Source organism: Electrona antarctica, assembly GCF_951216825.1.
Source record: "Electrona antarctica genome assembly, contig: scaffold_73, whole genome shotgun sequence".
NCBI lineage: Eukaryota > Metazoa > Chordata > Actinopteri > Myctophiformes > Myctophidae > Electrona > Electrona antarctica.
In genome coordinates this window covers 155,001-182,891 of record NW_027638626.1, presented here as the reverse complement: position 1 = coordinate 182,891, position 27,891 = coordinate 155,001, and the positions used below count along the sequence as shown (strand labels likewise).

Sequence of the window (27,891 nt, the reverse complement as noted above, 5' to 3'; positions counted from 1 at the left end):
AACCCTACCACATATGATATGGTAACCCTACCACACCTATGATATGATAACCCTACCACATATGATATGGTAACCCTACCACACCTATGATAACCCTACCACATATGATATGGTAACCCTACCACATATGATATGGTAACCCTACCACACCTATGATAACCCTACCACATATGATATGGTAACCCTACCACATATGATATGGTAACCCTACCACACCTATGATATGATAACCCTACCACATATGATATGATAACCCTACCACACCTATGATAACCCTACCACATATGATATGGTAACCCTACCACATATGATATGGTAACCCTACCACACCTATGATAACCCTACCACATATGATATGATAACCCTACCACATATGATATGGTAACCCTACCACATATGATATGATAACCCTACCACATATGATATGATAACCCTACCACACCTATGATATGGTAACCCTACCACATATGATATGGTAACCCTACCACATATGATATGATAACCCTACCACATATGATATGATAACCCTACCACACCTATGATATGATAACCCTACCACACCTATGATAACCCTACCACACCTATGATAACCCTACCACATATGATATGGTAACCCTACCACACCTATGGTAACCCTACCACACCTATGATATGATAACCCTACCACACCTATGATAACCCTACCACATATGATATGGTAACCCTACCACACCTATGATAACCCTACCACACCTATGATAACCCTACCACACCTATGGTAACCCTACCACACCTATGATATGATAACCCTACCACACCTATGATAACCCTACCACATATGATATGATAACCCTACCACATATGATATGGTAACCCTACCACATATGATATGGTAACCCTACCACATATGATATGGTAACCCTACCACATATGATATGGTAACCCTACCACATATGATATGATAACCCTACCACACCTATGATAACCCTACCACACCTATGATAACCCTACCACACCTATGATAACCCTACCACATATGATATGGTAACCCTACCACACCTATGATAACCCTACCACATATGATATGGTAACCCTACCACACCTATGATAACCCTACCACATATGATATGGTAACCCTACCACACCTATGATATGATAACCCTACCACATATGATATGGTAACCCTACCACACCTATGATAACCCTACCACATATGATATGGTAACCCTACCACATATGATATGGTAACCCTACCACACCTATGATAACCCTACCACATATGATATGGTAACCCTACCACATATGATATGGTAACCCTACCACATATGATATGGTAACCCTACCACACCTATGATATGATAACCCTACCACATATGATATGATAACCCTACCACACCTATGATAACCCTACCACATATGATATGGTAACCCTACCACATATGATATGGTAACCCTACCACACCTATGATAACCCTACCACATATGATATGATAACCCTACCACATATGATATGGTAACCCTACCACATATGATATGATAACCCTACCACATATGATATGATAACCCTACCACATATGATATGATAACCCTACCACACCTATGATATGGTAACCCTACCACATATGATATGGTAACCCTACCACATATGATATGATAACCCTACCACATATGATATGATAACCCTACCACACCTATGATATGATAACCCTACCACACCTATGATAACCCTACCACATATGATATGATAACCCTACTACACCTATGATAACCCTACCACATATGATATGATAACCCTACCACACCTATGATAACCCTACTACACCTATGATAACCCTACCACATATGATATGATAACCCTACCACACCTATGATAACCCTACCACATATGATATGATAACCCTACCACACCTATGATAACCCTACCACATATGATATGGTAACCCTACCACATATGATATGATAACCCTACCACATATGATATGATAACCCTACCACACCTATGATATGATAACCCTACCACACCTATGATAACCCTACCACATATGATATGGTAACCCTACCACATATGATATGATAACCCTACCACATATGATATGATAACCCTACCACACCTATGATATGATAACCCTACCACATATGATATGATAACCCTACCACACCTATGATATGATAACCCTACCACATATGATATGATAACCCTACCACATATGATATGATAACCCTACCACACCTATGATATGATAACCCTACCACATATGATATGATAACCCTACCACATATGATATGATAACCCTACCACACCTATGATAACCCTACCACACCTATGATAACCCTACCACACCTATGATAACCCTACCACACCTATGATAACCCTACCACACCTATGATAACCCTACCACACCTATGATAACCCTACCACATATGATATGATAACCCTACCACACCTATGATATGATAACCCTACCACATATGATATGATAACCCTACCACATATGATATGATAACCCTACCACACCTATGATATGATAACCCTACCACACCTATGATATGATAACCCTACCACACCTATGATATGATAACCCTACCACACCTATGATAACCCTACCACACCTATGATATGATAACCCTACCACACCTATGATATGATAACCCTACCACACCTATGATAACCCTACCACACCTATGATAACCCTACCACACCTATGATAACCCTACCACACCTATGATAACCCTACCACACCTATGATATGATAACCCTACCACACCTATGATAACCCTACCACACCTATGATATGATAACCCTACCACACCTATGATAACCCTACCACACCTATGATATGATAACCCTACCACACCTATGATAACCCTACCACACCTATGATAACCCTACCACACCTATGATAACCCTACCACACCTATGATAACCCTACCACACCTATGATAACCCTACCACACCTATGATAACCCTACCACACCTATGATAACCCTACCACACCTATGATAACCCTACCACACCTATGATAACCCTACCACACCTATGATAACCCTACCACATATGATATGATAACCCTACCACACCTATGATAACCCTACCACATATGATATGATAACCCTACCACACCTATGATATGATAACCCTACCACATATGATATGATAACCCTACCACACCTATGATAACCCTACCACATATGATATGATAACCCTACCACATATGATATGATAACCCTACCACACATGATATGATAACCCTACCACATATGATATGATAACCCTACCACATATGATATGATAACCCTACCACATATGATATGATAACCCTACCACACATGATATGATAACCCTACCACACCTATGATATGATAACCCTACCACACCTATGATATGATAACCCTACCACACCTATGATAACCCTACCACATATGCTATGATAACCCTACCACACATGCTATGATAACCCTACCACTATGATAACCCTACCACACCTATGATAACCCTACCACTATGATAACCCTACCACACCTATGATAACCCTACCACATATGCTATGATAACCCTACCACTATGATAACCCTACCACTATGATAACCCTACCACTATGATAACCCTACCACACATGATATGATAACCCTACCACACCTATGATAACCCTACCACATATGCTATGATAACCCTACCACTATGATAACCCTACCACTATGATAACCCTACCACTATGATAACCCTACCACACCTATGATAACCCTACCACATATGCTATGATAACCCTACCACTATGATAACCCTACCACACCTATGATAACCCTACCACATATGCTATGATAACCCTACCACTATGATAACCCTACCACATATGATATGATAACCCTACCACATATGATATGATAACCCTACCACATATGATATGATAACCCTACCACATATGCTATGATAACCCTACCACATATGATATGATAACCCTAACCCATATGCTATGATAACCCTACCACACCTATGATAACCCTACCACATATGCTATGATAACCCTACCACACCTATGATAACCCTACCACACCTATGATAACCCTACCACACCTATGATAACCCTACCACACCTATGATAACCCTACCACATATGATATGATAACCCTACCACATATGCTGTGCTACCACACCCAATGTTCTGACATATGCTGTGCTACCACACCCAATGTTCTGACATATGCTGTGCTACCACACCCAATGTTCTGACATATGCTGTGCTACCACACCCAATGTTCTGACATATGCTGTGCTACCACACCTAGTAATAATAATAGTAATAAATATAGCTGCAAGCAGCGATAAGGCGGGACCAAGAAAGAAGACAATACGCAATAAGAACAATATGCACAAATAAGACTGACGAGCTGAGTTGTCGGTACCCGGATTTGAACTCACACCATTGTGGTCGAAGGGCGAGAGCTCTACTGACTGAGCTACACAGAGACAATCAGTGACTACAATGTAAACAGGAAGATTATTCAGTGTGTTTGATAACAATCATGTGTGTCCTCGTTTTGGGCATGTCATTATCCATTACTACAGTGTGTTCGCTGTTCATGTTTTCACGTAGTTCTCTTCAACTGGAATTTCAGATAATGGTCCATACATTGTGTTTAGAGCGTTTCACGCAAATTGCTCAAAAAACCAGGCAGAAGATCAGGTATAAGCATTCTTCAAACTGCTCAAAATGGCGGAAAATATGAGGGCGGCGCTTACTTGTCAAAGTGACAGATGTGTTCCCGATGAGTCAAGGAACATGTGGAAACAAGTGCCATGAGGCATGAGTTATGACTGTTGAAAGGTTTCATTTTCAAAGAATTGCTATAGCGCCCCCCTTTGGCCTATTGCAGTAAGACAGCAGTTTCTACTGCTATTTGGCATGCCCCTCTACCATACTGCAAAGTGTCATAAGCAAATGACGCTTCATGTAGGTATTAGGGGCAGAAGAAGAAGTTTCACAAAACAGCAATTTTCATTGGCTCATAAAAACTCCAAAGTTCACGTGTAGAAGTTTTCGTGCATTTTGACCAAAGATCCTGGGAAGAGATACATTTTAACTGTTTTTCATATAAATCAAAATGGCGGGTGATCTAAAGGTCAGAGGTCAAAAGTCAGAACACAAAAGTTGTTTGGCATGAGGAGACACATATGTGTATCAAAGTGTCATTGCCAACGGTCAAACGGTTCATGAGATATGCACTTCAAAGTTTGCATTTTCAATTGAGTGCTATAGCGCCACCATTTGGCCAATCATCATGGGCTTCGCATAGTCACCGTTTGGCATGGCCCTCTGTTGACAAGTTTCGCGAAAACCGACTGCACGGTTCAGCCAGAACTGCTATTTTTGCCGGAAGGAGAAGAAAAATAAACACAAAAACAATAAGTGACGAAAGACACTTTGTCACTTCTTGGTCCCTTAATAACAACATTAACTCTTTCAGGTGAATCTTGGAGAGACGTTGTTGGAAGCCGAGATCTCAGAGAACCTGGACTCTCCTGTCAACTGCTTCAGAAAACTGTTTGGTCAGTGATGTCATGGTCCCATCCTATATACTGTACTTTGATTGGTCAGTGATGTAATGGTCCCATCCTATATACTGTACTCTGATTGGTCAGTGATGTAATGGTCCCATCCTATGTACTGTACTCTGATTGGTCAGTGAAACATGCCAATCAGACCCTTCCTCACCCAGAAGTCAGCCAATCAGACCCTTCCTCACCCAGGAGTCAGCCAATCAGACCCTTCCTCACCCAGGAGTCAGCCAATCAGACCCTTCCTCACCCAGGAGTCAGCCCAGCTCCTCATCCATACATCAGTCATGTGTATTATTAGTAGTAGTACTAGTTAGTATTAGTAGTATTAACATGAAGCTGTGTGTGTGTGTGTGTGTGTGTGTGTGTGTGTGTGTGTGTGTGTGTGTGTGTGTGTGTGTGTGTGTGTGTGTGTGTGTGTGTGTGTGTGTGTGTGTGTGTGTGTGTGTGTGTGTGTGCGTGCGCTCCACAGTGTGTGACGTGCTCCCTCTCATCATGTCTAACTCTGACATGCGTCTGCCGTCCAGCCTGTTGCATAAATACCTTCTGAAAGCTGCCGAGTTTTACATCTGTTACACAACCCTTAATCTGCCCGGTAACTATTATTAGTATTAGTATTAGTATTAGTATTGTTATTATTGTTGTTGTTATTAGTAGTATTATTAGTAGTATTAGTATTAGTATTGTTATTATTGTTGTTATTATTATTAGTATTATTATTATTATTAGTATTAGTATTAGTATTAGTATTAGTATTAGTATTATTGTTGTTATTAGTAGTATTAGTATTAGTATTAGTATTAGTATTAGTATTGTTATTGTTGTTATTAGTATTAGTATTAGTAGTAGTATTATTATGTGTGTTTAGCTTACATAATTATTCTCTCAACATCGAACTGTTGGACAATTTAGAGAGAGAGAGAGAGAGAGAGAGAGAGAGGGGGGGGGAGAGAGAGAGAGAGAATAAATTAACTTCCATCATCAGAGGCGTTCATTCTAAAAGCTCCTCCTCTCTTCTCTCTCCTGATTTGCCGCCAGGCTCCCAGGAGTCGGGCTCTCTGAAGTCTCCGCCCCCAGGCTCCTCCTCCCATCGCTACGTGATTGACGGCCTGTCAGAGAAGTCGTCCGTGGTGACAGAACCCTGGGAGCGACTGATGGACGTCCTGAGTGTGGTTGGAACGCGCTGCGAGTGGAGAGGAGACATGAAGAACAGGTACCTACCTATCAGAGGTACCTAGAGGTACCCTAACCCGACCTATCAGAGGTACCCTAACCCTACCTATCAGAGGTACCTAGAGGTACCCTTAATATCTACAGGTACCTTTAATATGGTTGGAACGAGATGCGAGTGGAGAGGAGACATGAAGAACAGGTACCTACCTATCAGAGGTACCTAGAGGTACCCTAACCCGACCTATCAGAGGTACCCTAACCCTACCTATCAGAGGTACCTAGAGGTACCCTTAATATCTACAGGTACCTTTAATATGGTTGGAACGAGATGCGAGTGGAGAGGAGACATGAAGAACAGGTACCCTTAACACAATCAGTGCCGGGATTCCTTCAAAATAGAAGCTCTGGGGTGCCGGAAAGACATGGCCGCTTTCACTCTGAACCTGGCCTGTCTCTCAAAGACTAGACTCTCTTCTCTATAGCTCCAATCATCACCACATAATAAACCTCTCCATCAAACAGGGACAGGTCCCCCAAGATTTCAACTAGGCATGTCCCAATACCGATACTTGTATCGGAATGCCCTCCGATATGCCCTTATTTGGTCATATCGGAATCGGCAAGTACACCCCGCACCAATCCGATACCACATTCTATTTAATCACGTGATGCGCGCAGCACGGTGAGACGGGGCCACCGGTATTGAAAACGTGCATCTCCAGCCGTAGGTGTGAACGGCTTTGCCGACGTGCGAATGGGGGACAATTTAAAACAAAGGCGGCTTGCTGTAGTTTGCGACTAACATAAATAAAAATGTGGCACAAGGGCTGCCACGGAGGCTATCTTTGGTTGTTTTTCTTTTTCTTTCTCCCCCTCTCTTCGAAGTTAGACTGGACAAATAAACTCTAAACTGACTGGGCCACGGTGGGCTGACGCTCATGGTAACTAGGGTTTATTAATATACTAAACACACACCATAGATCAATTACAATCAAATATGTGACGAGCACCGAAAAAATAGATTTCCTAGATGTTACTGTCTTCAAAGGCCCAAATTTCAACACAAGTGGTAAATTAGATTTCAAAGTGTATTTTAAAGAAACCGACACACACGCTCTCCTACATAAAACCTCCTTTCATCCACCACACACTTACAGAGGCATAGTCAAATCACAGCTGTTGAGATTCCACAGAATCTGCACACAACAAAGTGATTTTAAAATAGCATGTCAAACTCTATTTAACGCCTTGCGAAAACGGGGTTACACAAGAACCTTCCTTAGAAAAACACATGACACATTTCTAGAGGTGAAAGAAAGGGACCAGAGTCCCAAACTAGCTTTGGTTACTACCTATTCGACACTAAGCAGGTTAACAAACATGAAAATAAAGAGGAATTTTGCAAATAGGACGGATGACCTACTTAACGGATACAAAATTATACCAGCATATAGGAAGAACAAAAACTTGAAAGATTACCTTGTACATAGCAAACTAAAGGAGACAGACAGACCGATACGCAAGAAACCGGATTACTTCAGACCTAAACAACAAGTGAAAAATAGAACCACAATGAGAATGGTGGGAATAAATCAAATCATACAGGCTAATACTAGTAACTGTGTCTATCTAATTACATGCAACAAATGCAACCTACAATATGTGGGTGAAACTAGAAACACAATAGCAGATAGACTAAACCAACATAGATATAATATAAATAATGCAAAAGAAACAACTTTATTAATTGTTCAACATTTCATGACCCATGGGATTAGTGCCTTGGAGGTTTGTGGATTAGAATCTAATCAAACCTGGACAGAGGGGGAAAGGAGATATGCCGAGAAGCAGTGGATTTTAAAATTAAACACCAAATTTCCACACGGCTTAAACAATACCAATCCAATAGGCCCACAGGGAACAGCTTAGTATACAAACCCTTAAATGCTAAAACTCCTAAATGGCCCTTAATTAGAACAGAGCCAGGACAATAGCAGTAACACAAAGCCATTCAGATTCAAAATCAGACCAATATGGTCTGAGGTTGACACTAATGGGCTTGATGGGTGGACCTAATCCCCTCAAAAGTCTCATCCTCAAGGTTGAATCATCAATCAACACTTTAATCATTGACCTCAGAGGTATACGACTAATTAATTGCCCAGACTCTTCTTCAACCAAGATGGCGAAAGCAAACATTCTTTGTTCGGTACTCATACAATAGTTTGGTACAAAACACTGAAGTCCTTAAACCAGAAACCTAACCCTAACTCTAAACTGACTGGGCCACGGTGGGCTGACGCTCATGGTAACTCTAAACTGACTGGGCCACGGTGGGCTGACGCTCATGGTAACTCTAAACTGACTGGGCCACGGTGGGCTGACGCTCATGGTAACTCTAAACTGGGCCACGGTGGGCTGACGCTCATGGTAACTCTAAACTGGGCCACGGTGGGCTGACGCTCATGGTAACTCTAAACTGGGCCACGGTGGGCTGACGCTCATGGTAACTCTAAACTGACTGGGCCACGGTGGGCTGACGCTCATGGTAACTCTAAACTGACTGGGCCACGGTGGGCTGACGCTCATGGTAACTCTAAACTGACTGGGCCACGGTGGGCTGACGCTCATGGTAACTGACTGGGCCACGGTGGGCTGACGCTCATGGTAACTCTAAACTGACTGGGCCACGGTGGGCTGACGCTCATGGTAACTCTAAACTGACTGGGCCACGGTGGGCTGACGCTCATGGTAACTCTAAACTGACTGGGCCACGGTGGGCTGACGCTCATGGTAACTGACTGGGCCACGGTGGGCTGACGCTCATGGTAACTCTAAACTGACTGGGCCACGGTGGGCTGACGCTCATGGTAACTTGTGCCGTGGGTGGAACGGGTGGAAAAGTTTGGTTACATTTTAAAAGACAAGAGGGGAGCTAAATGCAATAATGTAGCACAGTTGTTAACTTAATTAGCCTAGCGTGTAATAATAACCTAGCTCCTTCTAAAGCTATATGGACCAGATCAATAATCATAACCATTATAAAGACCAAAGGAACTGTGGTTGTAACTTGTTGTGAACATTTAGGCTTGTATGAATTGAATGAATAACATCCCATCGTTTTTCAACCAGCGCTGTCCTCTCCTCCGTGCCTGTATAACTCCATTCCAAAGTAACGTAACATGCTAATGCTATGCTGCTCCATAGAAAGGTCTTGCACAACGAAAATAGCAGATCTACAAGCTCACAAGGCGTCCATCAGTGAGGTAACTTTGACAACAGCTGTTGTGAATTTTGGCCAATCAGAACGGCAGCTGCAAAGCCAGCCTGCATGCATTTCGCTGGCTGTGCTCGGCTGTGTTAACCCTTCACTCCATGTTCGTTTCAGAACACGGTGTTTTAAACTTTTAATGCTTGATTGTATGGGGGGAAAAAAAATGATATTTTTTGATAATGCATCAGAGGAGTAGGAGTCTATTAGAGTGGCCTGGTTAGCTATGGATTTAACATTTATATCGTGTGTGTGTGTGTGTGTGTGTGTGTGTGTGTGTGTGTGTGTGTGTGTGTGTGTGTGTGTGTGTGTGTGTGTGTGTGTGTGTGTGTGTGTGTGTGTGTGTGTGTGTGTGTGTGTGTGTGTGTGTGTGTGTGTGTGTGTGTGTGTGTGTGTGTGTGTGTGTGTGTGTGTGTGTGTGTGTGTGTGTGTGTGTGGAGGGGAGAGAACTCATGGTGGAGGTGAACGGAACACTGTCGTCCCCATCCCAGTGAGCTGTGGAGTTCCACAAGGAAGCATACTAGGGGCTTTACTGTTCCTAATATATGTAAACGACATGACATCAGCTTGTGACTGCAACATGTTCCTGTTCGCAGATGACTCAGCACTGCTGGTCTCTGACAGGAACAAACTGCAGGTTGAAAAGTCCCTCAGCTCTGAACTCGGTAGAATCTGCACCTGGCTCGATGATAACAAACAATCAAACTAGCAAAGATGAAATTACCTACCTATAGGTTCCATCCTGGAGGCTAATCTTTCCGGTGATGAAATGGCCACCAACGTAATCAAAAAAGTCAACGAAAGACTCTCCTCACTGGTAAACAAAAACACCTTGAAGACCCAAACAGGAGCCCTCGTACAAGGTTTCTTCGACTATGCATACACCTCTTGGTACCACAGCACCTCAAAGGCCCTTAAAACCAGGCTCCGGACTTCCGAAAACAAACTGGTCAAGCTACTACTGGGCCTCACCCTCCGAACCCACCTCACCCATGCCCACTTTGACAGGCTGGAATGGCTTAGGGTTGATGACAGAGTACAGCATCTTGCAATGGAATTGGTCCACAAGATTCGATACACCACCAAGATACCCATGTACCTGTCTAAATACTTCACTAAGGTCACATTCTCACCTAATACTTCGGTAGACTCGATGCGAATGGGCGGAGAATTTGGGATTCTTGCATATTTAATTTGCTGCGGTTTGCCTTCACACTGTCATCCGCAGCAATTGGAAACACAGCAGGGGGGACCTTTATCAATGTGTTCCATTCATAAACTAGCCTACACAGTGAAATCTATGGTGATAAAATTATACTCATAACGTGCATGTGTCGTGCCGTCTGGGACTAGACCCCCCTCCCTCCCTCTCCCTCCCTCTCTCTCTCTCTCTCTCTCTCTCTCTCTCTCTCTCTCTCTCTCTCTCTCTCTCTCTCTCTCCGCACGCAGCCACGCACTGTTCTTTTGGGCATGGAGGCACAGCACTGAGCGCACTGATATAACAGACAGCAGCGCAAAATGTTTACAAGTGTATCGAGATGAAAGTCCCTACTCCCCAGTCCCCACACAGTGACAGCACTCCATGTTCACGGCACGCACAGACAGACAGACAGACAGACAGACAGACAGAATATTCTGTAGTCTATAATACACTGCAGTGTTTGTATGTGTTTCCTTAAGCAATTGATTAATGTACTCGTCCTCATTTCGATCAGGGCTTCAGTCTTCTCATTCGACCACGTCTATCCACGGTAACGGGACATCTTTGCGCTGCGTAAAATATGCCTTCTCTGTCTCCAACTGCGTTCAGCTCCTCACCCGCCACATTGTTTGCTTCATTTCCTTTATTTACTGCGGATTGCATTCACACCTGCACCGAATCGTAATCAAGTGCGATTGGAAGCGAAGCGAAACCCCCGTTTTTGCTCGGAGTAGAATGCGGTTCTTTGATACGCATTAGGATTCAAATGAGCCTTCACACCTACCAAACGAAGTGCACTTTCTGACAATACGCAGCAGGATTCGTTTTAATCGCAGCAAAGCTTTCTGGTGTGAATGTCATACCCATGTACCTGTCTAAATACTTCACTAAGATACCCATGTACCTGTCTAAATACTTCACTAAGATACCCATGTACCTGTCTAAATACTTCACCAAGATACCCATGTACCTGTCTAGATACTTCACTAAGATACCCATGTACCTGTCTAAATACTTCACTAAGATACCCATGTACCTGTCTAGATACTTCACCAAGATACCCATGTACCTGTCTAAATACTTCACTAAGATACCCATGTACCTGTCTAAATACTTCACTAAGATACCCATGTACCTGTCTAAATACTTCACTAAGATACCCATGTACCTGTCTAAATACTTCACTAAGATACCCATGTACCTGTCTAAATACTTCACTAAGATACCCATGTACCTGTCTAAATACTTCACTAAGATACCCATGTACCTGTCTAAATACTTCACTAAGATACCCATGTACCTGTCTAAATACTTCACTAAGATACCCATGTACCTGTCTAAATACTTCACTAAGATACCCATGTACCTGTCTAAATACTTCACTAAGATACCCATGTACCTGTCTAAATTCTTCACTAAGATACCCATTTACCTGTCTAAATACTTCACTAAGATACCCATGTACCTGTCTAAATACTTCACCAAGATACCCATGTACCTGTCTAAATACTTCACTAAGATACCCATGTACCTGTCTAAATACTTCACTAAGATACCCATGTACCTGTCTAAATACTTCACTAAGATACCCATGTACCTGTTTAAATACTTCACTAAGATACCCATGTACCTGTCTAAATACGTCCTTAATGTCAATGAAGTCCACACCCACAACACCAGAGGGAGTTCAACTAACCATGTGCAACCCAGATTCGGCACAAACAAGGGACTAAATTAATTTCGCTCCTATGCTACAAAATTGTGGAACGCCCTACCAACAGTCATTAAGACATGTGAATCCCTTGACTCCTTTAAAACTGCTCTCAAAGGGCACCTACGGACGGCTGCAATTCGAAACTGGCCCCCGTAAAGTCTGATTTCACCCCCACCCCTCCTGCCCCTCACTGTATATGTTTTCCCCCTTTTGACCTCCTTTATGATGATTTCCTATTTTTGGCTTTATAGAAGTGTATATTTATAGAAGTGTATATTTATAGAAGTGTATATTTATGTATATTTATAGAAGTGTATATTTATAGAAGTGTATATTTATGTATATTTATAGAAGTGTATATTTATAGAAGTGTATATTTATAGAAGTGTATATTTATAGAAGTGTATATTTGTACGTGAAAAGGTGGACCCTCTTGTAAACAAGTGTAATGCTTTATGGTGTCGTCCACAGTTAACAGTCTTTGTATTGAGTTGTGCTTGAAATGTACTGTAATTCTGCAAACTTTTGATAAATACTTCAATCAATCAATCAATAGATTCGACTCGGACTCAAATACAATCTTTATTTCATGTTTATGTAGTTGTGTTTCTACCTGCCTGATGCTACTGTGTGTGCGTGTGTGCGTGTCTGTGTGCGCGTGCGTGCGTGCGCGTGTTTTAGGTCGTACGGTGAGATGTTAAACGTGGTGAAGGATCTGGGGCGGTACCTGCCCAGCCTGGAGGGAGACACCAGGACTCACTGCTGCCACCAGGTGGTCATCTGTGCTGCTCTGGTCCTGTTCCGCAGCGCATTCCTCTACGTGTCTTCTGTCCAACCGGCACTGTTCTCAGGTCAGACCTTACACTGTTCTCAGGTCAGACCTTACACTGTTCTCAGGTCAGACCTTACACTGTTCTCAGGTCAGACCTTACACTGTTCTCAGGTCAGACCTTACACTGTTCTCAGGTCAGACCTTGTTGTTCTCAGGTCAGACCTTGTTGTTCTCAGGTCAGACCTTGTTGTTCTCAGGTCAGACCTTGTTGTTCTCAGGACCTTATTTTCATTTATTACATGGCTTGGTTGAATGCTTGATTCTGATTGGTCAATCGCGTCAATCGCGTGTTTTGGGTCAATTTATTAATTTAGGTAGCCATGCGAGATAATATCTGGCTAGGTGGTCATTGTGATCGTCTCGGTGGTTAAACTCCCTGTCGGTGAATTATCTCCCTACAATGACCAGCTAGCCAGACATTATCCCTTACATAAAGGAGGTGAATTATCTCCCTACAACGACCACCTAGCCAGACATTATCCCTTACATAAAGGAGGTGAATTATCTCCCTACAATGACCAGCTAGCCAGACATTATCCCTTACATAAAGGAGGTGAATTATCTCCCTACAACGACCAGCTAGCCAGACATTATCCCTTACATAAAGGAGGTGAATTATCTCCCTACAACGACCACCTAGCCAGACATTATCCCTTACATAAAGGAGGTGAATTATCTCCCTACAACGACCACCTAGCCAGACATTATCCCTTACATAAAGGAGGTGAATTATCTCCCTACAACGACCACCTAGCCAGACATTATCCCTTACATAAAGGAGGTGAATTATCTCCCTACAACGACCACCTAGCCAGACATTATCCCTTACATAAAGGAGGTGAATTATCTCCCTACAACAACCAGCTAGCCAGACATTATCCCTTACATAAAGGAGGTGAATTATCTCCCTACAACGACCGGCTAGCCAGACATTATCCCTTACATAAAGGAGGTGAATTATCTCCCTACAACGACCACCTAGCCAGACATTATCCCTTACATAAAGGAGGTGAATTATCTCCCTACAACGACCAGCTAGCCAGACATTATCCCTTACATAAAGGAGGTGAATTATCTCCCTACAACGACCACCTAGCCAGACATTATCCCTTACATAAAGGAGGTGAATTATCTCCCTACAACGACCACCTAGCCAGACATTATCCCTTACATAAAGGAGGTGAATTATCTCCCTACAACGACCACCTAGCCAGACATTATCCCTTACATAAAGGAGGTGAATTATCTCCCTACAACGACCACCTAGCCAGACATTATCCCTTACATAAAGGAGGTGAATTATCTCCCTACAACGACCGGCTAGCCAGACATTATCCCTTACATAAAGGAGGTGAATTATCTCCCTACAACGACCACCTAGCCAGACATTATCCCTTACATAAAGGAGGTGAATTATCTCCCTACAACGACCACCTAGCCAGACATTATCCCTTACATAAAGGAGGTGAATTATCTCCCTACAACGACCGGCTAGCCAGACATTATCCCTTACATAAAGGAGGTGAATTATCTCCCTACAACGACCACCTAGCCAGACATTATCCCTTACATAAAGGAGGTGAATTATCTCCCTACAACGACCACCTTGCCAGACATTATCCCTTACATAAAGGAGGTGAATTATCTCCCTACAACGACCACCTAGCCAGACATTATCCCTTACATAAAGGAGGTGAATTATCTCCCTACAACGACCACCTAACCAGACATTATCCCTTACATAAAGGAGGTGAATTATCTCCCTACAACGACCACCTAGCCAGACATTATCCCTTACATAAAGGAGGTGAATTATCTCCCTACAACGACCACCTAGCCAGACATTATCCCTTACATAAAGGAGGTGAATTATCTCCCTACAACGACCACCTAGCCAGACATTATCACTTACATAAAGGAGGTGAATTATCTCCCTACAACGACCAGCTAGCCAGACATTATCCCTTACATAAAGGAGGTGAATTATCTCCCTACAACGACCAGCTAGCCAGACATTATCCCTTACATAAAGGAGGTAAATTATCTCCCTACAACGACCACCTAGCCAGACATTATCCCTTACATAAAGGAGGTGAATTATCTCCCTACAACGACCACCTAGCCAGACATTATCCCTTACATAAAGGAGGTGAATTATCTCCCTACAACGACCGGCTAGCCAGACATTATCCCTTACATAAAGGAGGTGAATTATCTCCCTACAACGACCACCTAGCCAGACATTATCCCTTACATAAAGGAGGTGAATTATCTCCCTACAACGACCACCTAGCCAGACATTATCCCTTACATAAAGGAGGTGAATTATCTCCCTACAACGACCGGCTAGCCAGACATTATCCCTTACATAAAGGAGGTGAATTATCTCCCTACAACGACCACCTAGCCAGACATTATCCCTTACATAAAGGAGGTGAATTATCTCCCTACAACGACCACCTTGCCAGACATTATCCCTTACATAAAGGAGGTGAATTATCTCCCTACAACGACCACCTAGCCAGACATTATCCCTTACATAAAGGAGGTGAATTATCTCCCTACAACGACCACCTAACCAGACATTATCCCTTACATAAAGGAGGTGAATTATCTCCCTACAACGACCACCTAGCCAGACATTATCCCTTACATAAAGGAGGTGAATTATCTCCCTACAACGACCACCTAGCCAGACATTATCCCTTACATAAAGGAGGTGAATTATCTCCCTACAACGACCACCTAGCCAGACATTATCACTTACATAAAGGAGGTGAATTATCTCCCTACAACGACCAGCTAGCCAGACATTATCCCTTACATAAAGGAGGTGAATTATCTCCCTACAACGACCAGCTAGCCAGACATTATCCCTTACATAAAGGAGGTAAATTATCTCCCTACAATGACCACCTAGCCAGACATTATCCCTTACATAAAGGAGGTGAATTATCTCCCTACAACGACCACCTAGCCAGACATTATCCCTTACATAAAGGAGGTGAATTATCTCCCTACAACGACCACCTAGCCAGACATTATCCCTTACATAAAGGAGGTGAATTATCTCCCTACAACGACCACCTAGCCAGACATTATCCCTTACATAAAGGAGGTGAATTATCTCCCTACAACGACCACCTAGCCAGACATTATCACTTACATAAAGGAGGTGAATTATCTCCCTACAACGACCAGCTAGCCAGACATTATCCCTTACATAAAGGAGGTGAATTATCTCCCTACAACGACCAGCTAGCCAGACATTATCCCTTACATAAAGGAGGTGAATTATTTCCCTACAACGACCACCTAGCCAGACATTATCACTTACATACAGGAGGTGAATTATCTCCCTACAACGACCAGCTAGCCAGACATTATCCCTTATATAAAGGAGGTGAATTATCTCCCTACAACGACCACATAGCCAGACATTATCCCTTACATAAAGGAGGTGAATTATCTTGTATACAGATTTATTTGATTGTATAGTAGTCGATCTCTATACTCTGTACAATTTAGAAAGAACAACATGTCACAGAGACGGTGACTGATTAATTAAGTTAATTTAGGACCTTCTAGCAGTTCATTTCGTTTTATTAATCACATTTCTTCCATGTAGCCCATGTTTTGTAATGACATCATCATGCTATTATGCCCGTGGATATACAGAGTGAACTTAACAATGATAAATTTATGTTTTATATAATCACCAACATGAATTATGTTTGTTATTTACAGCTAGGTAGAGAAGTGGGGCGAGGTGGAAAAGGGCTAACCGTACCTGTTATTTACAGCTAGGTAGAGTAGTGGGGCGAGATGGAAAAGGGCTGACCGTACCTGTTATTTACAGCTAGGTAGAGTAGTGGGGCGAGGTGGAAAAGGGCTGACCGTACCTGTTATTTACAGCTAGGTAGAGTAGTGGGGCGAGGTGGAAAAGGGCTGACCGTACCTGTTATTTACAGCTAGGTAGAGTAGTGGGGCGAGATGGAAAAGGGCTAACCGTACCTGTTATTTACAGCTAGGTAGAGTAGTGGGGCGAGGTGGAAAAGGGCTGACCGTACCTGTTATTTACAGCTAGGTAGAGTAGTGGGGCGAGATGGAAAAGGGCTGACCGTACCTGTTATTTACAGCTAGGTAGAGTAGTGGGGCGAGGTGGAAAAGGGCTGACCGTACCTGTTATTTACAGCTAGGTAGAGTAGTGGGGCGAGGTGGAAAAGGGCTGACCGTACCTGTTATTTACAGCTAGGTAGAGTAGTGGGGCGAGGTGGAAAAGGGGCGACCGTACCTGTTATTTACAGCTAGGTAGAGTAGTGGGGCGAGGTGGAAAAGGGGCGACCGTACCTGTTATTTACAGCTAGGTAGAGTAGTGGGGCGAGGTGGAAAAGGGCTGACCGTACCTGTTATTTACAGCTAGGTAGAGTAGTGGGGCGAGATGGAAAAGGGCTGACCGTACCTGTTATTTACAGCTAGGTAGAGTAGTGGGGCGAGATGGAAAAGGGCTAACCGTACCTGTTATTTACAGCTAGGTAGAGTAGTGGGGCAGGGTGGAAAAGGGCTGACCGTACCTGTTATTTACAGCTAGGTAGAGTAGTGGGGCGAGGTGGAAAAGGGCTGACCGTACCTGTTATTTACAGCTAGGTAGAGTAGTGGGGCGAGGTGGAAAAGGGCTGACCGTACCTGTTATTTACAGCTAGGTAGAGTAGTGGGGCGAGGTGGAAAAGGGGCGACCGTACCTGTTATTTACAGCTAGGTAGAGTAGTGGGGCGAGGTGGAAAAGGGGCGACCGTACCTGTTATTTACAGCTAGGTAGAGTAGTGGGGCGAGATGGAAAAGGGCTGACCGTACCTGTTACCTGTTAATATATGTTTATAACCTATATGTATATATTTATATATGTTTATAACATATGTTGTTATATATTTATAACCTATATGTTTATATATATTTGTATATGTTTATAACCTATATGTTGTTATATATGTTTAGGAGGAGGTCCAACATGCGGTCCGTGGATCCTTCTAGAGGACCTCAGCTGGGTCTATAACGACCTGGAGGAGCGAGGAGGAGGCGGAGCCAAACACGGACACAAGAAACGGAAACTGGCCGACGGGAGAGAGAAGACCATGGTGAGTGCGTGCGTGCGTGCGTGCGTGCGTGCGTGCGTGCGTGCGTGCGTGCGTGCGTGCGTGCGTGCGTGCGTGCGTGCGTGCGTGCGTGCGTGTACAAAACAACATCAATATGACATCAGTTTGTTTCTGGTCTCAAACTGGTTGCTCAACTTCTGCTGTAAAACTGTGTCAGCTTATGTTTATATTCACCTGTCAATCATTTGGAATGGAATGGATTTGGAATGTGATTCCGACAGCTGATTGGTGATTCTGGGGTAGATGGCAGCTGATTGGTGATTCTGGGGCAGATGACAGCTGATTGGTGATTCTGGGGTAGATGACAGCTGATTGGTGATTCTGGGGTAGATGGCAGCTGATTGGTGATTCTGGGGTAGATGACAGCTGATTGGTGATTCTGGGGCAGATGACAGCTGATTGGTGATTCTGGGGCAGATGACAGCTGATTGGTGATTCTGGGGTAGATGACAGCTGATTGGTGATTCTGGGGTAGATGACAGCTGATTGGTGATTCTGGGGTAGATGGCAGCTGATTGGTGATTCTGGGGTAGATGACAGCTGATTGGTGATTCTGGGGTAGATGACAGCTGATTGGTGATTCTGGGGTAGATGGCAGCTGATTGGTGATTCTGGGGTAGATGGCAGCTGATTGGTGATTCTGGGGTAGATGACAGCTGATTGGTGATTCTGGGGCAGATGACAGCTGATTGGTGATTCTGGGGTAGATGGCAGCTGATTGGTGATTCTGGGGTAGATGACAGCTGATTGGTGATTCTGGGGCAGATGACAGCTGATTGGTGATTCTGGGGCAGATGACAGCTGATTGGTGATTCTGCGGCAGATGACAGCTGATTGGTGATTCTGGGGTAGATGACAGCTGATTGGTGATTCTGGGGTAGATGACAGCTGATTGGTGATTCTGGGGTAGATGGCAGCTGATTGGTGATTCTGGGGTAGATGACAGCTGATTCTGGGGTAGATGACAGCTGATTGGTGATTCTGGGGTAGATGGCAGCTGATTGGTGATTCTGGGGTAGATGGAAGCTGATTGGTGATTCTGGGTAGATGGCAGCTGATTGGTGATTCTGGGGTAGATGACAGCTGATTGGTGATTCTGGGGTAGATGACAGGTGATTCTGGGGTAGATGACAGCTGATTGGTGATTCTGGGGTAGATGACAGCTGATTGGTGATTCTGGGGTAGATGGAAGCTGATTGGTGATTCTGGGGTAGATGACAGCTGATTGGTGATTCTGGGGTAGATGACAGCTGATTGGTGATTCTGGGGTAGATGACAGGTGATTCTGGGGTAGATGACAGCTGATTGGTGATTCTGGGGTAGATGACAGCTGATTGGTGATTCTGGGGTAGATGACAGCTGATTCTGGGGTAGATGACAGCTGATTGGTGATTCTGGGGTAGATGACAGCTGATTGGTGATTCTGGGGTAGATGACAGCTGATTGGTGATTCTGGGGTAGATGTCAGCTGATTGGTGATTCTGGGGCAGATGACAGCTGATTGGTGATTCTGGGGTAGATGACAGCTGATTGGTGATTCTGGGGTAGATGACAGCTGATTGGTGATTCTGGGGTAGATGTCAGCTGATTGGTGATTCTGGGGCAGATGACAGCTGATTGGTGATTCTGGGGTAGATGACAGCTGATTGGTGATTCTGGGGTAGATGACAGCTGATTGGTGATTCTGGGGTAGATGTCAGCTGATTGGTGATTCTGGGGCAGATGACAGCTGATTGGTGATTCTGGGGTAGATGACAGCTGATTGGTGATTCTGGGGTAGATGACAGCTGATTGGTGATTCTGGGTAGATGACAGCTGATTGGTGATTCTGGGGTAGATGGCAGCTGATTGGTGATTCTGGGGCAGATGACAGCTGATTGGTGATTCTGGGGTAGATGACAGCTGATTGGTGATTCTGGGGTAGATGACAGCTGATTGGTGATTCTGGGGTAGATGACAGCTGATTGGTGATTCTGGGGTAGATGACAGCTGATTGGTGATTCTGGGGTAGATGGCAGCTGATTGGTGATTCTGGGGTAGATGACAGCTGATTGGTGATTCTGGGGTAGATGACAGCTGATTGGTGATTCTGGGGTAGATGACAGCTGATTGGTGATTCTGGGGTAGATGGCAGCTGATTTGTGATTCTGGGGTAGATGACAGCTGATTGGTGATTCTGGGGTAGATGACAGCTGATTGGTGATTCTGGGGCAGATGACAGCTGATTGGTGATTCTGGGGCAGATGACAGCTGATTGGTGATTCTGGGGTAGATGGCAGCTGATTGGTGATTCTGGGGCAGATGACAGCTGATTGGTGATTCTGGGGTAGATGTCAGCTGATTGGTGATTCTGGGGCAGATGACAGCTGATTGGTGATTCTGGGGTAGATGGAAGCTGATTGGTGATTCTCGGGCAGATGACAGGTGATTCTGGGGTAGATGGAAGCTGATTGGTGATTCTCGGGCAGATGACAGGTGATTCTGGGGTAGATGACAGCTGATTGGTGATTCTGGGGTAGATGTCAGCTGATTGGTGATTCTGGGGCAGATGACAGCTGATTGGTGATTCTGGGGTAGATGACAGCTGATTGGTGATTCTGGGGTAGATGACAGCTGATTGGTGATTCTGGGGTAGATGGAAGCTGATTGGTGATTCTGGGGTAGATGGAAGCTGATTGGTGATTCTGGGGTAGATGACAGCTGATTGGTGATTCTGGGGTAGATGGAAGCTGATTGGTGATTCTGGGGTAGATGGAAGCTGATTGGTGATTCTGGGGTAGATGACAGCTGATTGGTGATTCTGGGGCAGATGACAGCTGATTGGTGATTCTGGGTAGATGACAGCTGATTGGTGATTCTGGGGTAGATGGCAGCTGATTGGTGATTCTGGGGCAGATGACAGCTGATTGGTGATTCTGGGGTAGATGACAGCTGATTGGTGATTCTGGGGTAGATGACAGCTGATTGGTGATTCTGGGGTAGATGACAGCTGATTGGTGATTCTGGGGTAGATGGCAGCTGATTGGTGATTCTGGGGTAGATGACAGCTGATTGGTGATTCTGGGGTAGATGACAGCTGATTGGTGATTCTGGGGTAGATGACAGCTGATTGGTGATTCTGGGGTAGATGGCAGCTGATTGGTGATTCTGGGGTAGATGGCAGCTGATTGGTGATTCTGGGGCAGATGGCAGCTGATTGGTGATTCTGGGGTAGATGACAGCTGATTTGTGATTCTGGGGTAGATGACAGCTGATTGGTGATTCTGGGGCAGATGACAGCTGATTGGTGATTCTGGGGTAGATGGCAGCTGATTGGTGATTCTGGGGCAGATGACAGCTGATTGGTGATTCTGGGGTAGATGACAGCTGATTGGTGATTCTGGGGTAGATGACAGCTGATTGGTGATTCTGGGGTAGATGACAGCTGATTGGTGATTCTGGGGCAGATGACAGCTGATTGGTGATTCTGGGGTAGATGACAGCTGATTGGTGATTCTGGGGTAGATGACAGCTGATTGGTGATTCTGGGTAGATGACAGCTGATTGGTGATTCTGGGGTAGATGGCAGCTGATTGGTGATTCTGGGGCAGATGACAGCTGATTGGTGATTCTGGGGTAGATGACAGCTGATTGGTGATTCTGGGGCAGATGACAGCTGATTGGTGATTCTGGGGCAGATGACAGCTGATTGGTGATTCTGGGGTAGATGGCAGCTGATTGGTGATTCTGGGGTAGATGACAGCTTATTGGTGATTCTGGGGTAGATGACAGCTGATTGGTGATTCTGGGTAGATGACAGCTGATTGGTGATTCTGGGGTAGATGACAGCTGATTGGTGATTCTGGGGTAGATGACAGCTGATTGGTGATTCTGGGGTAGATGGCAGCTGATTGGTGATTCTGGGGTAGATGGCAGCTGATTGGTGATTCTGGGGCAGATGACAGCTGATTGGTGATTCTGGGGCAGATGACAGCTGATTGGTGATTCTGGGGCAGATGACAGCTGATTGGTGATTCTGGGGCATATCTCCCAACCTCAGTGTGTGTTTTCTTGGGAGGACGTCTGTATTTGAATTCATGTATTATCTTGTGTGTGCGTGCGTGCGTGTGTGCGTGCGCTCAGAGCTCAGATGACGAGGACCCACAGGGTAAAGGTCGTGGGGGTCGACACATCGTGGTCAACAGGACGGAGATGCCAGGATGGTCAGAGACTCTGGAGGCGTTCCGAACGGCCAGGGAGAGCTGGGAGATACTGAGCTCCCATGATGCACTGGACACTGGTACGACCTTTGACCTTTACACTATGACCCTACTGAGCTCCCATGATGCACTGGACACTGGTACGACCTTTTACCTTTACACTATGACCCTCCCATGATGCACTGGACACTGGTACGACCTTTAACCTTTATGACCCTACTGGTCTGCATTAGAGACTGACACAGGAGTGGATTTTCACTCCTGTCCCACTCCTGCAGAAAAAACCCTGTCCTGTCCCAATCCTGGGCCAGAGTAAAAAACTAAATCCCATCCCGCTCCCACTCGAAATTACTCCCGCTCCTGTTTTTTTTTCCATTAGGAAAGGTTATTCTATCTATTCATCTATCCATCTATCCATCTATCTATCTCGTCCTGCTTCTCAAGACAGATAGCCTACCAATAAAAAAAATAAAAATAAAGTGGGCAATGGTGGATTTAACTTTGACTACCAAATACAGTATATCCTATTCATATATATATATGAATATTAATATTATAATATTAAAACAAAACCAAGAACAGTTCTGACTGTTGACAAGTGCTTTGTCAATTGTTGAGATATATAATAGCCAATAAAAACATAATATAAATATTTTTTACACACAGTAATAAACGTAATACAGATCTTCTCTTATGGGGGTCCCTGGCATCTTTTCAAATGGGGGTCCGCGGGCTAATAAATGTTGATTTAGGGGTCCTTGACATGAAAATGTTTTGGAACCACTGGTGTATGGGACTCGTTTGGGAGAAAGAAGGGAGACGATGTATTGTAGAACATTCGCTCAGCCTCAGACAGCTGTTCAGGGAGCCAAGCAAGTGCCAACAGTAACAGCGTTAGCATGTAGCTAACGCAGCATCACAATTGCAAGTTGCAACGTTGCCACTGCCAGGGGAAACAAATGCATCAGGATGATCTGGCTATAAATAATCGATTATAATCACATCACCGGCGCGATGCAGAATCATGCACGGCCGCACTGCGATGTCTTCATATTAAACTTTATGAAACGTCCACTGGATTGCATGAAGGAAGTTTTCATCCTCTCCCAGTTGGAGCGGAGCCTGGAAGCATTAGCACTGCTGGGGTATGTAGTTATTTTGACTTGCTGACGCAAGTCAAAAGAGTGTTGGCTCACTGAAAGATGACTACAACAAAGATGGGCGCTTCTGTTCTTTTGGTTGGCAGCGCGACCAGTTGAAAATGACATTCACGCTCCTGCACGCTCTTGTTCATTCCCGTCCCGTCCCGATCACGGGATTAATACAAATATTAATCCCATCCCGCGGGAATCCTGCGGGAATCCCGTGACCCGCGGGAGTTCCGACAAAATGTCAGTCTCTAGTCTGCATGATGCATGATTCTCACATCCATGGGGTGTGGGTGGTGTAGATGTCAGACTACACATGGTGTGGTGTAGCTGTCAGACTACACATGGTGTGGTGTAGCTGTAATAATTGCAGGCCAAATTACCTACCATAATTCAGCAAACACCCTCTAAGAATATGTGTTCTATTTTGAAGGCGTGTGTTTTATTTTGACAGAGTTTAAGAAGATGTGTGCGTCGTGGAAAACAGACAGCTGGCTGTGGTTCAGAATATTCCTCACAGACATGATCATTTACCAGGTAATTAATTTATAAATACATCAATAATTTATGTATAAATATCATTTACCAGGTAATACATGTATATGATTGATTGATTGATTGATTGATTGATTGATTGATTGATTCTTTATTTAACCCATTTTGACCTTAGATCAGATAATACAATACAATAAACCGACATTTGGAAACAATGATCAAGTGAATACTGAACTGACTGAAACACCCCAGATCCTTACAATGCAGATTACATAATGTACAACATTAAATAAACTGATACTCCCCAGATCCTTACAATGCAGATTACATAATGTACAACATTAAATAAACTGATAATAATAATAATAAACTTTATTTGTATAGCACCTTTCATACATAAATGCAACTCAAAGTGCTTCACAGGGCAGTACATAAAAATAGCAATAAAACACAGGCAAGCAGTTAGACGGATAAAACAATGGTAAAGAGCAAACAACAAAAAAAAAGCATAAAAACATAGATGGACGAGAAACAAAGCACACCGCAAAAGGTCAGAATAGAGAACTCAACTAAAACTAAAACTCAATTAAAAGCAAGAGTAAAAAGGTGAGTCTTGAGTTGAGCTTTAAAAATGTCTACAGAGGGTGCGTGTCTAAGTTGAAATGGAAGTCGATTCCAGGCTGTAGGCCCATAGAAGCAGAAGGCTGCCTCACCATATTTTTTTGTAGACATTTTTTTAGGCACTTCAAGCAGGCCAGCAGTGGAGGACCTGAGGGGGCGGTTAGGAACGTATCTGGGTAGGCATTCGCGGAGGTATGAGGGTGCAAGACCGTTTAGGGATTTATAAACAAGTAAAATAATTTTAAAATCAATCCTAAAAACCACCGGGAGTGTAAAACTGGAGTAAAAGCATGGACCAATGTTTTAGCATCATCTAAAGATAAATATGCTCTTATACGTGCGATGTTTCGAAGATGAAAGAAAGCTGTCTTGGTAGCTTGATTAATGTGCGCATTAAAATTCAGATCTGAATCGATAATAACCCCTAGGTTGTTTACTGTCGACTTACTTCCTACATTTAGGTTACCGAGTTTATTTTTTATCAATTATTTTTGCTCATTAGAGCCAATTATAAGAACTTCTGTCTTATCCTCGTTCAGTTGGAGAAAGTTCTCACTCATCCAGCATTTAATGTTGGACAGACAGGATAGCAGTGGGTCAAGGGCAGAGGGGTCATCAGGGGCTACGGAAAGATACAGCTGCGTATCGTCCGCATAGAAGTGTTAATTCACTCCGAGGGCGCTAATGAGTTCTCCCAGCGGCAATATATAGAGGGAGAACAATAGAGGACCAAGGATTGAGCCCTGTGGAATACCGGAATCAATATTGTGCGTGTCCGATACAAAGTCGGCTAGGCTGACAAAATAGCTTCTTCCTGATAAGTATGAGGAGAACCAGGATAAGGCCGTGCCTGAGAGGCCTATCAAGTGCTCGAGACGTTGTATTAAAATTGAGTGATCAATTGTATCGAAAGCGGCCGTTAAGTCCAGGAGTAGTAGACCCGACACATGTTTCTTGTCGGCGGATACCCTGAGATCATTGATTACTTTTACAAGTGCCGTTTCAGTGCTGTGCCCTTTTCTGAAACCGGATTGAAATGTATTATGTATATTATTGTTCTGCAGAAAAATGTCTAGTTGGAGAAAGATGATTTTTTCTATTACCTTGCCCAGAAAAGGGAGATTGGAAATTGGTCTGTAATTTCCCAACACAGAGGGATCAAGGTTATTTTTCTTAAGTAGTGGCTTAACTACAGCCGTCTTCAGTGAGTCAGGAAAGATGCCTGATTGTAAGGAGCTGTTTACAATTTGCAGGATTTCTCCAAGTACACACTCTAGCACCTCTTTGAGGAAAGGGGTGGGAATACCGTCCAGTGAACATGTGGATGAGGACATCTGCATTATGGTTTTGCGGAGTTCCTCTTCCTCGACTGTATGGAAAGACGCCAGGCTTCCCCTAGGGCGAACAAGCGAGGCACCATTTGCTGTGTTTGCAGCAGCTACATTTATGATGCCAGCTCGAATGTTAATGATTTTGGCATTAAAAAAGGATGCAAACTCGTTGCACTTAGCAGTAGAGGCGGGAAATGATTGCTTGTAAGACTGGGGAGGGTTAAGTACACGTTCAATAGTGGAAAATAGTACTTTTGCATTTTTCTTGTTCTTAACAATGATGGCCGAGAAATATGCCTGCCTAGCCAAGCGCAAAGCTCTGTTGTAGGTAGCTGTTGAGATCTTAATAGTCTCTAGATTGATCGTGTTTTTATTTTTTCTCCAGACACGCTCTGTTCTGCGACAGTGTGTCTTAAGTGAGCGTGTATGCTCATTTATCCAAGGTGTTATTTTGGAGTTGCATTTCTTTTTGGTTTTTAACGGAGCCACTATATTAACACTTTGATTGCTACAAGATCTCAGCAGGCCTATTTGGATGTTGCTACCGTTTAACATTGCACAAAGGCCTTGTTCGGGGGCCCACAGCAAAATGTTCTCTTATAGCGAGAATCACACGCATACATCAAAAGAAAGCTGAACTTGTCCACTTCAATTAAAAAAATACATTTTGACAGGCAGATATAAAATTGAACCCAATAAATATCCTATACATCCTGTACACCGAATGAAAGCCCTGAATGTGTACTTTTACGAGGAAAAGAGTAAACATTGATCCCATGTACAGTTAGACAGTAATTGGTTATTGAATGCAGCTTGTGCCCACCAGATAACTTCAGAGAAGACATGGACGTGAACTCCTCAATATTCACAAAATAAGGCCTATAGCGACATATAAATACTATATACCGTATGAAACAGAAGACTCTCTGCTTTCATAAGAAAAAAACTTCTACTGTAGTAATAATAAAAATCACACCCCTGTGAAGTGAGCGGTGCAACTCTTCTCTACAGTTGTAGAGAACTCTGTCTCAGTCCGTATATAGCGAGCTGTAGTGAATAAGTACAGAACAGTTGCAACGCTCACTTCACAGGGGTGTGATTTGTATTATTACAGTAGAAGTTTACAGACCAAACTGTAAATAAAAGGTTTACATGACTTTCTGCCTCAGTCCGTATATAGCGAGCTGTATTGAATAAGCAGAGAACAGAATATGGGACAG

The 27,891-nt window shown here is 43.7% G+C and overlaps 1 protein-coding gene across 2 annotated transcripts in view; it reads left to right on the top strand.

Moving 5' to 3' along the window:
- Positions 1–27,891, top strand: part of ints10 (integrator complex subunit 10) — a 66,212-nt gene that overhangs the window by 13,622 nt on the left and 24,699 nt on the right. For both annotated transcript variants that reach the window (XM_079530788.1, XM_079530787.1), the window contains exons 6-12: positions 5,443–5,524; positions 6,006–6,128; positions 6,572–6,746; positions 13,574–13,743; positions 18,720–18,859; positions 23,000–23,156; positions 24,679–24,761. In XM_079530788.1, the coding sequence (XP_079386914.1) occupies positions 5,443–5,524; positions 6,006–6,128; positions 6,572–6,746; positions 13,574–13,743; positions 18,720–18,859; positions 23,000–23,156; positions 24,679–24,761 (930 nt within the window). The remainder of the gene's footprint in view (positions 1–5,442; positions 5,525–6,005; positions 6,129–6,571; positions 6,747–13,573; positions 13,744–18,719; positions 18,860–22,999; positions 23,157–24,678; positions 24,762–27,891) is intronic.